This window comes from Neocloeon triangulifer, unplaced genomic scaffold (genome assembly GCF_031216515.1).
Source record: "Neocloeon triangulifer isolate White Clay Creek 2 clone unplaced genomic scaffold, ASM3121651v1 ptg000003l, whole genome shotgun sequence".
Taxonomy (NCBI): Eukaryota; Metazoa; Arthropoda; class Insecta; order Ephemeroptera; family Baetidae; genus Neocloeon; species Neocloeon triangulifer.
This window is the reverse complement of record NW_026775546.1, coordinates 530231-546996: the sequence shown is the minus strand read 5'-3', so window position 1 is coordinate 546996 and position 16766 is coordinate 530231. Positions and strand designations below refer to the sequence as shown.

Sequence of the window (16766 nt, the reverse complement as noted above, 5' to 3'; positions counted from 1 at the left end):
TCAATTTTGTCTCGCCAGCAAACGATAAATAAGATAAGATTGTGGCTTTGCACGAGCCTACGTTTTCCTCCGCACCAATCTCGAGATTAACAAAAGGGCAGGTTTCAGACTTTGACTCGTGAGTTTGACAAAAAGCGGCGTCTCCGGTGCCACAGTCAACAACAAAAGGACGGGTCATGAGTGAGTGAGTGCGCCGCTTTTGATGCGATTTTATTACGGAATTATCTCCGGGTACAAAGTACGTTGTGGTTTGTTGCCTTTGCGTGCGTACAAACACTTTTGTATTTATCGGCGGGAGCGACTTTGTGAGAAAGCTCACGCGTGCATTAGTGTTTGTATATATATTTACACATACGTTTGTATCTTTCTCTGTCGCTCGCGCACTGATGTAAGAAAGCAAATGAGTCGTCCTAGTTAGCGCGACGAGGAGAGGTGTGGGCAGCGAACGCGAATAATTATCCTCGCGATTGAGAGGCGCGTTAGTTAGTAGCGGTCAACAGCAGAGAGAAGTAGAAAATAAAATGCAGCCGCTCCGACCGACTCTCGGCAAACTCCTCGCCAACACATTTATAACAAAGGTAAATCTTAATTAAACTCGGCCATAATTTAAATTAGAAAGACTAGTTGATTTTAGTTCAGTGCCGAAAAAGTTGTTTTACAAAAAAAAAGGAAAGGCCGTAAATTTCAATTTCGTTCGTCTGCTGGAGCCGAGCCAGTTTCGTTTATTATTAGAGAATTTACATATTATACAGTGTTGGTCGTCGGGAAAAATATTTTCACTCGTTGCTTGCTGGTTTAATTGTAATTATTATTGTTAGTCCACTGTCAAGTTGAATGCCAAATCTTGCTTGTTTCGAAATCGCTTCTTAGCCGAGTCTTGATGTCGGCGCCAAAATCTCGGCGGTGAAATTTTTATGCACAATGAGCGCGTCTGCACACGCTTTTGCTATTTAATTGCCACTCTGAAACGAGAAGAGTGGCGGAGGATATTAAGACACGCGACTGCATAGTTGAAGGCTAATAGCTCGGCTCGGCTCCGACCACACAACGCGTTCGCGCCGGTCGAAGTCCTTATGGAACGAAATTACCAAGAGCGAGACGTTGTCTAATTAAATGTTCTGTTCATGGGGATGGAGCAATTAGGGCAATTAGGAAATTCATTTATAGGCGACTCACTCAAATATACAGCAAATAAATGAGGCGCACAGCAAAGTATGAACAATTTCTTTGTATTTTTTTTTGTTCATTTAAAAAAAATATTTTAGGATAATGCATATTTCAATAACATGTTATCTGGATAAAACAAAGGAAAACGCACAGATAAGAAATTTCCTTGATTTTTTCCTTCCTCCTCTAGTAAGGCAAGTGGTCGTGTATTTATGGCCTCTAAATAAAACTCGGCAATGAGTTTCAGTGAGCTTTTGTGGTTTTTCACTCAACCAATTGTTCCATTCAATTAATTATTCATACGAGGTATATTAATAAATTAAATTAATGTGGACTAATTTAAATCTTTATTTAGAAAAACTAATTTACTTTTCTTTAATTGTGGAGTTTTAAATTAATGTAAATTAGGAATCGTAATGATGATATAAAATTGGAAATATTTGTGACAGAAAAAAAATAATAAAAATTACAAAGAATTAATTAATTTTTGAATAAATAAAAAAGCAATTAAAAAAAAATAAAACAAAACCAAGATTAACGATTTGCCAATCGCGACAGAAGTCGTAAGTCGCCAAAGCACTGTCCGCAAGGACAGCAATAATAATTCCTAGGACTCAGTTTGAGTGTCTGTTTGTTGACTTATACTCGTTTTCTTTGAGATCAAACGCAGTCATCGAAAGCCAATTAGCGAGGAGACCCTGCCTGCTCAAGCTCCCGGTTTATATAGATTTATGTCCGAGCAAATATTTCTGTCTTTTGCAGGTGCACCAGAGAAGCGGTTCTTCGGCGGCGGCCAAACTCGGCGTTCACCCCCAGCAACGCCGTGTGGCCGTTTCGCGCGCCCGCCTCCAACGCCACCTCGAGCTCACCTGGCTGCAGGGTAGCTCTTCCAGCTTCCCCTTGACGTGGCTCAGGGACAACTGTCAATGCCCAAAATGCTTTCACCCCGACTCAAAATCACGAACCGTCGATTGGGCCACTTGCGACATCACAATCAAGCCCAAAGAAGTTCAGGTAAAGAATAGAAATTATTTAAATTTTGGTTTAAAATATATTTCTTAAATAAATAAAATAAAAAATCCCTACATTTGGAAATTTAGAGAAAAAAATACTGAATTTTTGCAATGAACAAATTTCAAACTCAATTTGACCTCGAATTTTTAAAACAATTGTTGATTTTTTTGCTTAAAATAATAATTTCTATTGTTGATAATGAAATTTTATTTTTAATTTATAAAAATTTAGTTCTTTGTGTTTCTAGTTGAATATAAAATATTTTGAAGCATTTAAAATAAGATTTTTGCGGTTTGATATGTGCAGGGTCAGCCTATCTTGGTTTCCTCTAGTTTTATTTCTAGAGGAAATTGGTCATTTAAATTATCAAAACACTTATAAAATCTGGTTTTAAAATAATTACAGGCTGTCAAAAATTATAATATTTATCAATGAAAAAAAAAATTGAAGTAGTCTATTAAGAAGTGACGTTGATCCCTATTTTGATAATTTAATTATCTCCCTTGCAACGATTATAACATGACATAAATATTTTTCTTATAATCTGAACAATAATCTTAGGAATCTAAAGCTGAAATAATAACGGCACATGTAGTGTTCAAAGTTCATGCGTCTTATCACGTCACAAAAAAAGTTTCAGCAATTAGTCAAGAGGTCCAAAGCAAAGATCAAAGAGCGTTTTCTGCAACTTATTGACATCACCATCCAAGTCATGTTAATTAATTACGTCTGATTGAAAAGCAAAACAAACGCGCGTCCCCGGGAGAGTGATGATGAAAGAAAAAGGAGCTGAAGAGAGAAAAAGCAACAAGATCGATGTGTTACTTTGCGAGAAGACGGGCCGCAATTTCCTTTCATATTTCCTCCGCGCCGAAAATCGATTGCCCTCCGCGAACATAAGCTATAGGATTTTAAATAAAACGCGTTCTGACGTTTTATCGCTTCCAATAACAGCAGCAGCCAAGTTTTCGTTCGGTTCGCGTTGTAAAGCTTCTTCTTCGGCGATCACTTTGCCAACTTTTGGCGAAAGCTAAAGCGATTTTGAGCTTTGAAAGATGCTCCGTCGGCATGATGCATTGCCAAGAAGAAGAAACTTTGCCCGGAAAGCTGAGCTCGCAAGAAGCCCTTTGGTTTTCAACTCGGCCGTCCGGGTTGGTTATTTATTTAATTACATCTAGAGGAGAACCCCGTGCCTTCCTTCATGTTAGCCCTGGGTACACGTGGGTGTGTGGTGTGTGCTTACCCACCTGGACGGCAGAAAAAGAAAGTCGCCTCTGTTTCTTCTGGAGATTAGACGGAAGCACACACAGTCTGTGTGCCGAAGCGGGTTTTGCCAAAAGTACACACACGTTGCAGGGTGAGCATTCAATCAACAAGCGTGTGGGTGTGGGGGCGTTTTAATTCCTCATGAGTGCGGGTTCACGCACCAGTTAAGTCTCCGGAGACTTTTCAAGCAGCATTTAATTAGGTGTTTTGGCGAGGAAAAAGATCTCGATTTCATCAAAATCAACTTCCATTCGTTTTCCTTGAATTTTCAATTAATCAATGAGAAGAAACTTATTTTCGTTTCATTCATTAAAAATTGTTCCTCCATCTATAATAAAACGAAACAACACAAACTATTTAGGTGAGGGACAGTATTTTTTATAGGATTTTTTTTTTAATATTAACAATCATTGATGATGAAATATTGAGATGAGATTAATATTTTTGAAGCCTGCGCTATTTTAATCATACTTTTTTTTCTTTTGCTGAGCAAACTCCATGCCACAAACTTTGATAAAACTTGCAAATTTTTCATTTTTATGGGAATTTTCCGTTAGAATTTAATTAAATAATAATAATAATAACTGGATATGATTCAAATTTAAAATTTGTAGTGGTAATACAAAATAGTTGAAAAATTTGGTGCAGAAGGGACAATAATTTTATTGAAAACTTTTGAAGACATTAATTGTTCTTAACAAACATAAATTTTCTATTATATAATTTAATTTTTTATTTCCGCATTCAATGATTGATTTTAATTAATTTTGTTTGTCCCCAAACAACTCTGAACAATCAATTATAAAAAAATTTGTCGGGAAGAAAATATGCACATAGAGTGCTAGTGAACAATTTACTTAAAATCATAATGGAGTATTTACCGAGAGGCGATAACTCGCTGCAGTGCAATTACATAATGTTTGATTTTAATTATTAATTTTATAGGGATTTCAATTTTAGGAGAATTCCGCCAGAAATTTTGATGCAAACTCAATTATTACTTTTGTGTGTCAAGATTGTGGGATTTCATCTTCAACCTTAAATAAATTACCGTCATTTAATAAAATTAGAATTTATTTTTAAACCAAAAAATATTACTTAAAGATCTTAGAATTCAAGTCTATTGAAAATATACATAAATAAATTTATAAAAAATTGATTTTATCTCTAATTTTTAGCTTTTTCCTTTCCAATATATATTACAGCCCCTTCAAATCTAATTAGTATATCTTTTTGTAATTTGTTGGAGAGCTCAATTCAATTATTGCAATGTAAACTCGGCGCATTTACGCCCCAATGAGATTATACCCCTTCGTCACGGTAAACACGAGACGGGGCTCGAGCTGCTTTGATCCTTGTTGCGAAGCAACACGATTATCCGCAGCAGAGATCGCGTCTCGCGCTGCGTCCCCCAGGCGCAATTAAATTGACCATCTCCTCTTTTATTGTGTGTCTCTCGATCAGGTTTCCGACGACGGCAAAACCGTGATTGTGGACTGGCTGGACGCGCACAGCTCTCGCTACAGCGCCGAGTGGCTGCACTCCCGACGCTTTGAAGAGGACGCCAGGAAAAAGTGGCTGTCCACCTACAAGCAAGAAAAGGAGATTTGGCAGTCGGCCGAGGAAACAGAATTTCCGCGAAAGAGGTTAGAATTTAAAAAAAAATTATTAAATCTGCAACTGTAGCAATTGAAAAAGTTGTGAATTCTGTATAGAAATTTATAAAAAAAAATCTTGAAATAAAATGTAAAATATATATTTTCATTTTTTTTCTTTATTATTTTTTACTTGAACAAGTTGGCACTCGAGGGGATGATTATGGAAATGAAAAGATCAGGCTTTTCTCCTTGTTGCAGAAAATAGTTTTTATTCAAAAAACAAATTTAATTAATGTTTTTTTCTTTTTAATGAAAAAAATTTTCTGCAGCGAGAAAAAAGCCCGATCTCTTCATTTCCATATTTTATTTTTTATATTTTCATATATAAAAATTTTTCATTTTTTTTAATAAATAAGAAAAAGTAAGAATAAAACATAAAATACTGCATACAAATGTTACATTAGAAAAATATTATTTTGTAAAAAACAGTTAAAATAATGTGATTTCCCTTTGACCAGATTTAGCTTTGAAGGTGTGATGAGTGATGACGGCCAACTTCTTCAGTGGATGCTCGAGTTGGAACGGTTTGGAGTGGCCGTCCTTGAAGGCGCAGGGTGCGACGATGAAAGGACCGTCAGAAAACTGGCCGACAGGGTGGCCTTCATTCGCCGAACGCACTACGGCGAGGAATTCAGCGTCAAGTCGAAAATGGAGCCAAGCAACGTCGCCTACACTGGACAGGCATTGCAGCTTCACACCGATTTGCCCTATTACGAATACAAACCTGGGGTAAAAAAAGACAAAAAAAATATTTCCAGTAAAATTAATTTATGCTATAAAATATTGTCAATTCTAAATCTAAAGACTTTATTAAAATTAAAAAAATCTAGGATTTGTTTGTTTCATTTTTAAATAATTGAAATTAATTAAAAATTTTTTATTGATACTTTTTAATGCCATTTTTTTAATTATTGATAATATTTCTAGGTCAATATGTTGCACTGCTTGGTGCAAGCTGAGGGCGAGGGCGGTGAAAACCAGTTGGTGGACAGCCTCAGGGTCGCCGGTCAACTCAAGCAGAGCCACCCTGAGTTCTACAAAGCCCTTTCGACCATTCCCGTTGACTGGACTGACGAAGGCGTGGAGGAAGGCAGGCCCTTCCGCAGTCTCTACCGGGCTCCGGTTATTTGGTAAATTTAAAATTTAATGAAAATAAAAATTAATTTATTATGCAATTAATAAAATTAAATTCCAGTGAGGATTCAACTGGGAAAGTATTTAGGGTAAACTACAGCCAGCCGCAGAGAGACTCGCACTTTTCTGTGCCAGTGGAGCAGGTTGAGACGTGGTACTTGGCCTTAAAACAGTTCACGCAGTTGATGCTGAGAGCGGACAATCGCGTAGAGTACAAAGTGAAACCAGGCAAGTAATTCTTGTTATTGTTTCATTATTTGGAGTGTCCGTTTTAATTAACGGGTAAGAAATTTGGTTTTTTTCACTTTTTATAAAATTATACCCCTAAAGATGAGATTTAATTTTACCAAGATTAATAAATTTCTGTTTAAAAATTTAATGGGTTCTAAAATATTAGTTGAAATTAAATTTTAATCGCAGCAAAATCCTCAACATGCCTTATTGTAAGGCTAAAAATTTGTTCTAATGATATTTTTGTTTTAACTTTTTTTAAACCAAAAAAAATCTGATTCACTTTTCCCTTTTTATTTAAATTTAGAGCTAGAATTAATGCAAACACTTTGAAATTTAGTTTTTATTCAACCTTGTTAGTTAAATGTTAATTTAAAAAATTTTGGTTGCGTAATTAAATCTTTGATATTTACCGGAAAATTTAAATTAAATTGCATCAATTTAGCTTTTGAGTATAAAAAAATTGAGCCATTTTCAGTATATTGCAACGGTTGAAGGCGCTTTAATGGGGATATACGACATCACAATAAATAATGCAAATTGGCAATTGAGAGGCACGTCGACCGTGCTAAGTTTTCACTTCCAAATCGCTTCGGACGGTATATAATTGACAGGCTAAGCGCATGATAGGATTTTCCCGGCGTGCCATTAAAAGGGCAATAAAGGCTCGCAATCGGCGCTCAGAAAATCGAGTCACGACACACACTCGGCTTTGGCCCGAGAATAATAAAACCAGCGGATTAATACGGTCGTTGCTTTTTTCCATTTGATTTCCAGGGGAAATTCTGAGCTTCGACAATCTGCGCATCTGCCACGGCCGCAGCGGCTACACGCCGGCAGTGAATCAAATCTACGAGCGACACATCGTCGGCGCATATCTCGACTGGGATGAAATCAGGTGCAGAATCCGAGTGCTCAGCCAAAGGGAACAATAATAAGGGGGAGGACCGACTGGAAATCCGGTGATAGTGAAAGCGCGGTGGAAATAATTGTGTGAATTGCAAACTTTTCGAGTGTTTTATTTTGTTAAATAAAAATTTATGCTTTTTGATATAAAAAATCAAACGAAATCTTATTCCTCTTACAATTAGTCAGATCGGCGGATAGATTAGCATCGTCAAAATCGAACGCTCGCTCATTTCTGCTCTCATTTGCCGAGATATTTAAATTTTCACAGCTAAAATTTTCAACCAGAGTCACTTCCTGGATTAAATTAAACGTCTATAGACCTTTAATCCTAGACTCGCGTCTATTTCAGGTGATTGCGGACACCAGGTGAAATTGAAATATTGAAGAAAATAAGGACGTTAAATAAAAAATTTATGTAAAAAGCTGAAGCGCCGAGATATTTAAATATTCACAATTAAAATTAAGAAATTTTCAACCAGAGTCCCTTCCTGGATTAAATTAAACGTCTATAGACCTTTAATCCTAGACTCGCGTCTATTTCAAGTGATTGCGGACACCTGGTGAAATTGAAATAATATTGAAGAAAATAAGGACGTTAAATAAAATTTAACTTCTGGTCTGGTGTTTTCCTCGATTTACACCAGACATTCCAGGTAAATAGTTCCTATTCGTAGGCAGCAGCCGATTATCTCTTCCTCATCCTTGAAATTCCCAAAAACCAAACACATCCTATTCTCCTTTCGCCCCGGCCCAGGGGATCGGACCATGAGATTTAGCAAGCCTGTCAATACCGCTGGTGCCATTCCTGATAGGGATAGACAAATAAATAAATAAAAATGAACAGTATAGCAAAAAGAGCTCCATAGTTTTAAAGTTTCAGTAAGTTACCTCTTTATAATTTTTGACGCCTTTGAATACATAGTTAAAAATTAAGTGAGCATTTTGTAGAATTTTTATAAATTTTCCTTTGATAAAAATAAAAAGCGTTCAGAGAGCGCTGTAAAATAAAATTATAGAAATGAATTATGATATACTTGAAACACATGATAGCAGTTAAATTTAATTCTATACTTTCACCAGAAATGCTTGGAAAGAAGGGAAAATCGCCTGCTCAAAAAATCTTGGATGGTTGCCAAATAAATTTATCAGATATTCTAATCTTGTTTATTCCACATCAAGAGCAGATCAAGAGTTGCATACATTTGGAAAATATTCACTTTCATTTTTATTTTAATATGTATTTGTGTAAAAAAAATAAATAAATAAAGTTTATATGCTTTCTTTACTCTTCACTCCTAAAAATTTTATTTCTAAATTCATGAAAATTGCGGTGACCCAGAAAAATGTGCGGTGGTGCCGAATGCACTCGCTGCGCTATCGATTGCCATTGTTCCAAATGAGTGCAGTGCAGCCGGGGGATGAGTGGGGTGCGAGCGACTCTCGGGCAGGCGCCACCCCACTGCGCCAAATTCCGCTGGCAAAGAACGAACGCCGGCGCGTGTTTTTCTTTCGGCTGCAAACCGCCGCTCGGTCATTGTTGCGTACACGCGGTTTTTGCATCATGACCAACTTTCCGCTCTCGCAACGGGGTGCCTCACCTTCCTGCCAATGCGAAAGAAAAAGTGTCGCCGCGCGAATTCTCTCCGCCGGCGCGCGGCAGTTATATTTACCGTTTGATAAGGAAATTGATGGGTCTCTTCGGGAGAGCAGCCTCTTTTTTCCTCCGCGCCAGATGAAAATGATGGCAGATGCGGCGCTGCTCCGGGACGACATTTCTTGATTAAAATGTGCAAAGTTGCTACCCACGTGAGCTGTGTTGCTGTCAAAAAAGATGGCAAAAAAGACAGATCGTAACTTAAAGAATAAAAGAGGAAAAATTATTATTTTATTTTGAGGTGAAATTTTAAAATTCAGTTAATTCTGTAGGTCAAATTGCACTTATAAAATTAATGTATATTAGTGAAATTTTTAAGATAAAGCTTAAAATTGTAGACTAAATCTACAATCCACAAGTCCAGATTCTAGAAAATATAAATACAAAATCAAATTTGTATCAAAAATAATTTTATTTGTCACAGTGAATTTTTAAAAGTTAATCAAGGGTTTATTTAAAAAAATTTATTCCCAAACAGCATTGTGTACGGTACACCCCCACCTCCGACCCCTCTCGCCCTGCCCTTGTCATGTCAGCAGCAGCACTAGCGCCACTAGCAGCAGCAGAATAATTATGGCAATTATATGCAACTAATTACAAATGTAAACATTACGGCGCCGGCGTTGTTTCGGTTGGATTCACGCGACCTCGCCACCCTTCTGCGTTTAACTCGTTTTAGGGTTCCTCAGACCTGACCACCGCATGGAAGCTGAAGACTGACCCGACCCTGTCCCTCAGGTAAGGTTTTAACCACGTGATTCACGAGGCCGACTTTTGTTTGATCTTGCTTGTGACATTCCTGTCGTTTTGCAGTTTGCATTTAATGCATCATAGACAAGTGACTAAGTGAGCGGCGAATTACCAAAATTACTATAAATTCAATCAAATCCTGCTCAATTGCGGAAAAATAGAGATAAAGATGCGACATCAAAGTATAGCCGGTGAGAAAAATATTTGCGTCATGTTTACTTCACCAATATTTCCAGCCGACCATTTTCATTTACCAACCACAGAATATCATGCTCAATTATAATTTGCATGCTCAAAGAACAGTTTCTTAAAAAAAGCACACACACTCAAAAGTGATTCTAAAAGCTGATTTTAAGTCAACACTTTTTATATTTCGAGTGCTGACACATAAGAAAAATCATGGCTCTTGATTAATGTGATCTTACAAACATTTTTTTAGATTCTTTTCAAAATTACCAAGTCATAAAACATTATAATTATTATAAATAATTTTGGAACCAATTTTGTCTGACCGTACGCTCAAAATTTTTAAATTTTTCTGCATGCAGCTTCCTATCCCATGCTAGCCATCCAAGAACTTCTATTCCTCTACCTCTTCCATCTCAACGGCATCACTGAGAACCTGAAAATTGGAGATCACGTCGAGCGTGCCCTGACCAAGATCGCCCCCGAGGTGGTGCTGAGCGCAACGAGCATAAGGTCAGTGAATAATTTCTTGGTTATATTTGATATTTTTCCTTCTTAAAAGTTCACTTACATTTTGAAATTATTCCTCTTGACACACGTTACCATTTTTAACCTGAGGCGCCATCGGGTTTTATCAAGGCGACTTTTGATAACAAAAATGAATCAATACATTGCGACCTTTGATAAATTTGTAAGTTTTTTAACAATCACAGCTGGTCCAATATAATTTTGTTGAACAATAAGTATGCCAGTTTCTGGGGTCAGTAGTCAGTTATTCTACTAGTTATTATATTGAGCATAAAATTGAGCTCATTTCTTTTTTCTTTCAAAGGAGAGACGAGCTGAATTTGTTCGCTCTTTTTATTGTGCCCCTTTTTTTATAATAAATCATCACATTTCTTTCCAGCCAAAATAATAATCCACTTTAACGGCCTTTTTATCGTGTTGAGGGGACGGAGCTGCTCACGGTGCTGAGAGATAATAAAATAATAAACCGGCTCGTTTCAGAGTCCTTGAAAGTGCAATGAAAAAGCGGATGAGAAACTCTCTCTCCAACCCTTTCCTGTAGCGACACCGATCCGGCGTTCGGTATAAATATAATTTTTCCTTAAGGAAGTAGAGATATTTTTTCCTTTGGCGAAAAAATTCGCGTGCGACTAAAGTTCTTTCTTCATCTCCCGGGGCGAGAACTGCACTCGAGTTGCATTGCATGCGATTATTTTTTCTCGCCGGCAGGGATGGAAGGGGGTGGACCACTCGCCAGAGGGTGTCACGGCCTTGGCCCAGTTCTTGCTGCTGCTGTGCCGACTCGGAGGCAGAGGCAGAGAAATCTCCTTATAAACTTTGAAAGTGAGATGGCTCATGCACACTCACGCTTTGTTTTGCTCTCAACACGTCGTTTTTGCATGCAAATCACGCAGAGATGTTGCTTTGTTCGGGGAATTAGTCGGTTCAGAGCGAAATGAGCAGAGCTTATTGTTTGTTTTGTTTTTCCTAAATGATGCACCGACGCGCTTGTGCATTTTAATTTGCAAGACAAAAAGCGAAAAGATTGTCTTGTTTTTTAAAATACATGGTACATTTTTTTAATTTAATTTAGAAAATTTTGTACCACGAATGAAAAAATAGACCTGCATTAGAAATTATAATTATGCTGTGATTTTCACTACTAAATTTTATTGATTTTTAATTCAATTAAATGATTAGATGTCAACTTAAAGCACATAAATGTTATAGTTTGTGTAATTATAAATTGCTAGTAAATTTATAGCAAAATAATTTAAAATTATTTTAATAGATTAAAATTACAATATTCATTTTTAAGCAAAAAAGTTTTTTAAAGTTTCTCTCTCCAGATATTTCATATTTTAATATAAATTATAGAATCTAACCCAGACTTTGAAGTTAAATAATGTCATTTTATTCAAATTTCCATTTATTATTTTAACTTTAAAATTACTTAATAACCTAAATAATTGTTTGCAAATATTAACCGAAATAATTAATAAGTTGATTCAGTTTTACTTGCTGAAAACTAACTGAAAGCACCCCAAACTTATATAGTTAATTATTATCAAAACCTGTAGTTTTCCACAGCAATATAACCACCTACTGACAAATGGGCCATTGTTCCATTTGTGAGTCACATTGTTGCCAAAACACTGGTTTGTGTGCGGCAGGTGTGCATAATTCAGAGCGAAAGCAAAGCCGCCGGCCTTATTCATCATTAATGAGGACGAATCCTCTTTCCAATTACAGGGCACGCAGTCAAACGCTCGAGTGCCTCTCTAGCTTTCCGCAATTTCGCTTGCATATAATTTCGCAGGGATACACCAAGGAATAAATAATTACGGCCAAGTGCGTACGCCCGCGCGCATACATTTGCCACTGCACGCCCCTGCGGAGTTTGTTCGCCGACCGAGCACACGTTCTCACGGGCAACCGTATTATTAATCCGTCGGGCGCCGCCGCTATAATAGGCCAAAGTTATGTGTGCATGCATGTTCACCGAGCCAATGTGTGCGCATTGCTGCTGCGGTTTTAATTAATCCAGAATGAAGAGAGCTAGGGATGCATTTTATTATGAATAAATTAACTCTCTTGAATAATGTGGAAAAAAATTGAAAAAAATTAACGATTCAAAACGATTACTTTAATCTCTGAAGCCATTCGATAATAAATTTAATTAAATTTTTGGCAACCATTCAAAGTTGCAGTTTTAATTAATACAATATAATTTGTAAAAAAGTGAAAGTCAAGGGTAATTCATTCCCAGAACTCTCTGAAAATGGTTTGCATTCTTTCCAAAAGATTAAATAATGCTAATTCGCCAACTCCACTTTGGCATTTTTTTAAATTCTAATTAATTTTTACGGCGATTGTTATTGTGTGTTTTTCTAAATTGATTCAATAAACCACTCTTCATTTTAAAAAAACTACTTAATCATAAAAATAATCTTCCCATTGTTCTATCACTTACCTGAACAAATAAAACAGTGAAGATAATTTAAAACTTAAAATTTTGGACAAGATGATCAAATTCTTGTTGCTATTGATTCAATAGCTCCAATTTTGGGTAGATCTGACAGTCAAAACTCTGAATCAATTGAATCAATTATCGCGAGCTAATATTTGTACGACCAAGTTTGTATGGAGGATGAGCACTATATTATCAAAAATTGTGTGTAAGACATGGAATATAATTTATATATCCTAAAATTAATTAATGAAGTAAAAATTTCTTACTCTCCAGTAACATTAATTATTATCATGGATTGACATGCTTTTAAAATGCAATTTCATTTGCTAATAAATTGTTTAAGTGATGTGTAACGTTTATAACAAATATAATGCGCTAATTTCAAGGGATTACATTTTTTATAATACTTATTAATATTTAGTCAATAAAAATTATTTATATTGGAGATAGGCCTACAAAATATTTATTTAAAAAGGGAAGAAATTGAATCAATATTTAATTTTTCAAACGAAAGGACCAAAAGAATCCTTGAGAAAGATTTGCGACATAATGAGTCATTAAAAAGCATGTTTACTCAATTTATTAATAAATATCCATTATACAATAATCTAATTTGAAGAAATGTAAGGAAACTCCTGTGATTTTAAGGATTTAAAAGCAATTAAAATTTGGATTCTTCAAGCTTAGGCTAGTCAATTTTTAATTAAGTTTCAGTAATTCCAAAATATATGAAACTGAATTTAAAGTTATATTTTAAATCGCTAAATTTAAATTCTTCTTAACAAAAACCCAATTTTAAACATTAAATGAAAGAAATCCTGAAGGTTTTCTATTGAAGAAAAAGGATTTGTATACAGTTTTATAAATAGCTGTTAATTAGAATAATAAGAAGCAATTGTAATAATTAACTGTTTACATCCACACATGAATACATACAGACAAATAATTGCTTCTAATTAGCAACAGATTAATGCTATGTAAGGCACTTTCGATTCGCGCCTTGGGCTGCTGTCAATCACGTTCGCCTCTTGGCCGCCTTGACAGCTCGATTATGGAAACTCGTCACCTGTCATCGGCTGTTTTCCTTTTCATTCACTCCCCATTTGCTAATTCAACTACTCCGACGTGCTCGCGAGCAGTATAATTAAGTAAAGAGTTAATTCTGCTTTTAAACACGTCTCTCACTCGCTATATTTCCAGTTTTATTTTTTCCTCTCTTTCGATCGCAGCAAGTGCGCGAGCACGTTCCAGGTGCGCCTCGCGGGAAAGGCAAAAAATAATATAACGTTTCTATAGAAAAAGAAAATCATCCGTGCCGTGGGATAAGTGTCAGGTGCGAAAACGCCTTTTGACGGAAGCCATACACTTCGGATTTGTACAGAGAAAAAGCGCGAAATAAAAATGCCAGAGTGTATTTATTTTTTCACCGGGGAAAATCTCGGCGAGAATAATTCCATTGAGCATTGGAAAGGGCGCCAGCGATTTGTCATTTTGTTTTATTGCCGTCAGCTGGATGTGCAAGCGCAACTTTTATATATATATGCGCGTGCCCTCTCTCTCTGCTTTTAACTTTAATCGCCGGCGATTTCGCGGCAAACGACCTTATCGCACCAGGGACGGCGAATGTTGCTGTATTTTTATTTATAGACGACGTGCGCGCTTCTCTTGCACAAAAGGATACAATATTAATTCAGCACTGCCAGCGAGGGTTATAACTAAAGAAGGAACATGAAATAAAAAAGACGACGCAAAATTCTGTCGTCATTACCATATGATTATACTGCCCTGGAAGTCTCTTAAATCCCTTTTTTGTAGCAAATTTTTTAGCAATTCAAATAAGAAAAGCCTTTTATGATGTAATATAATCCGGCTTCCTGAGTGAAGTTGAGCATATCGCAAACCTCACAATTTTAGAATGTTTGTTAAGAAACTGCTGTTGAAAGTTGAAATATTATTGTAAAATTGAGTTAATTACCAATAATTTTTCTAAAAATTTGTGATCAAAATTTAATTAATAAATATTACTTTCACGTTAATTTGGCAAATTGTATGAAAACAGTGGCAGAAAATTGTAAAGAATATAACTTTTTGAACTCTTTTAAGTTAAAAATAAAAATTTACCGCCGTTTGAAGTTTCAAGGTTTCATTTAAAATTTATAGCACAAAAATATAGTAAAAAAGTGCAGTTCAAAAATTGATTCGTTTAACCTCAGAAGTTTGAGCAAAGCTGATTTTTCAACATTTTCTTTTCTTTCAAACTATTTTGTTATTTTCAACAGTTGAATGTAAACAATGTGATTGTATGAAGCAGTTTGACGAATGCACAACAATAGCGGAAATTAGTAGCAACAAATGTATAAATAAAACTATAAACTATCTTTTTACGTTTTTTATATATGTTTGAAACTGCATAATTTCTTGTTAAAGGAAAAATTAGAAATAGTTGAACAAAATTTGAAGTGCAAGCAATTTTTGCGCGAAAAATAGCAAACCTAAAATTCAATTATAAATAAAAGCATATTTTTAGCAAACGCTCTGCTCGCTGACAAAGGAGGTGCTAAAAAAATTGATTGATCTAGACAGATTAGGTTTTGGCAGTTTCTCGTTTGCTTTTGAAAATAAATTGTGGTGCAGGCAGACCTTCAACAAAACTAGTATATTTTAATTGTAATAAACGCGGGTAAAGCTAACTTTTTTTCTCAATTGAAGCCTCTAATTATTCTATTCTAAAACCGTCTTTGGCAAACTTTTGAAAATTACTAAAATCAGTTTGTTTAATATATTAATTAAAATTTATTATTTTTATAATATATTGAATATATTTTAAATTTTGGCTTATTTATTTGTCGATTATCAAATATTATTTAAAATTAAGACAGTTCATTATTGAAAATTAATTTGTTTTGAACTACGTTTTTCTGACCATCAATCTGTTCACATACTAACTTTATACCAGAAGTTCATAAACCTAAAAAAGAGTCACTCAAGCTTCTTTCACTCAACGATAATAATCATATTAGGTCATTTCAGTGGCTGCTCCCTTTGATGACTCACTCGGAGCTGAGAGGACACGCGTCTGACTGAGAACTGCATTTATTTCAGCAACTTTGGGCCAAACTGAAATAGAGCCGCGCATGTTTGTGTGAATGACTTGCTCTCTCTTGGGCGCGAGAGCGTTTTTTATTAGGCGCTCGCCAAAATAAATCCGTGCACCATTCATTTGCACCGAAATAGACTCGGGCACATCCGAACTAGTGCCAGTTCAAATGTTACGACCGGTCTATTTATGCTAATTATCCACTCAAGGCCACGCGATCTTTCTCTCTCAACCCTCTCGCGCGCGGGCACAGCTGTTCACTTTCACTCATTCCGTTTCTCACACTCTTTTAGAATTTCGCCACTCGCATCAAATTTGCCAACCGAGTTCACACCAAGCGAGGCGAGCTTCGGTGGGAAAGCGCGGGAAATTGACAGGAGAGAGCTATGAAAAAAAATATAGATTAAAGTTAAAGGTCGAAGTGCTGGATTAAAGGATATGAATATTTCAAGACCTCCTCGTTAAATTTTTTATGAGGATAAGTGTGGTGATGAGAAAATTGGTCTTTAGGAGCACATTTCATGTTTAAAAACCATAAAAAACTTTTAATCCTTTTGATCTTTTTTGCACTGTTGTGTGGGAAACTGAAAATTTTGCGCATATAATTGGGACAATGGATCTTTGCAAATTTTCTCATTCCGATTCAAATAATTGAAGATTAAAATCAAATATTTTTGTCTTACAAGGAAAAAGAAATTTTTTGAGACGCAGCTCTCATTA

The 16766-nt window shown here is 35.8% G+C and overlaps 1 protein-coding gene across 2 annotated transcripts; it reads left to right on the top strand.

Annotated features, from left to right (window-relative positions):
* Positions 1 to 127: 127 nt before the first annotated feature.
* On the top strand, positions 128 to 7526 carry LOC132192723 (gamma-butyrobetaine dioxygenase-like). 2 transcript variants are annotated; one of them, XM_059612811.1, is made up of 7 exons: positions 128 to 238; positions 1930 to 2181; positions 4912 to 5093; positions 5564 to 5834; positions 6033 to 6235; positions 6301 to 6467; positions 7248 to 7526. In XM_059612811.1, exons 1-7 carry the CDS (start codon positions 203 to 205, stop codon positions 7403 to 7405), a joined length of 1269 nt encoding a protein of 422 aa, XP_059468794.1. In that variant the 5' UTR covers positions 128 to 202; the 3' UTR covers positions 7406 to 7526. The 2 variants fall into 2 exon arrangements, with proteins under 2 accessions (XP_059468794.1, XP_059468793.1); XM_059612810.1 differs by lacking the exon at positions 128 to 238 and adding an exon at positions 294 to 578.
* Positions 7527 to 16766: the final 9240 nt, after the last annotated feature.

Bases quoted from the DNA above. Each gene is read 5' to 3' on its own strand.
- LOC132192723 (XM_059612810.1), top strand. From the start codon at position 522: ATGCAGCCGCTCCGACCGACTCTCGGCAAACTCCTCGCCAACACATTT. The intron at 579-1,929 runs GTAAATCTTAAT...TGTCTTTTGCAG, and splicing joins CCAACACATTTATAACAAAG to GTGCACCAGAGAAGCGGTTC. The intron at 5,094-5,563 runs GTTAGAATTTAA...CCCTTTGACCAG, and splicing joins ACAGAATTTCCGCGAAAGAG to ATTTAGCTTTGAAGGTGTGA.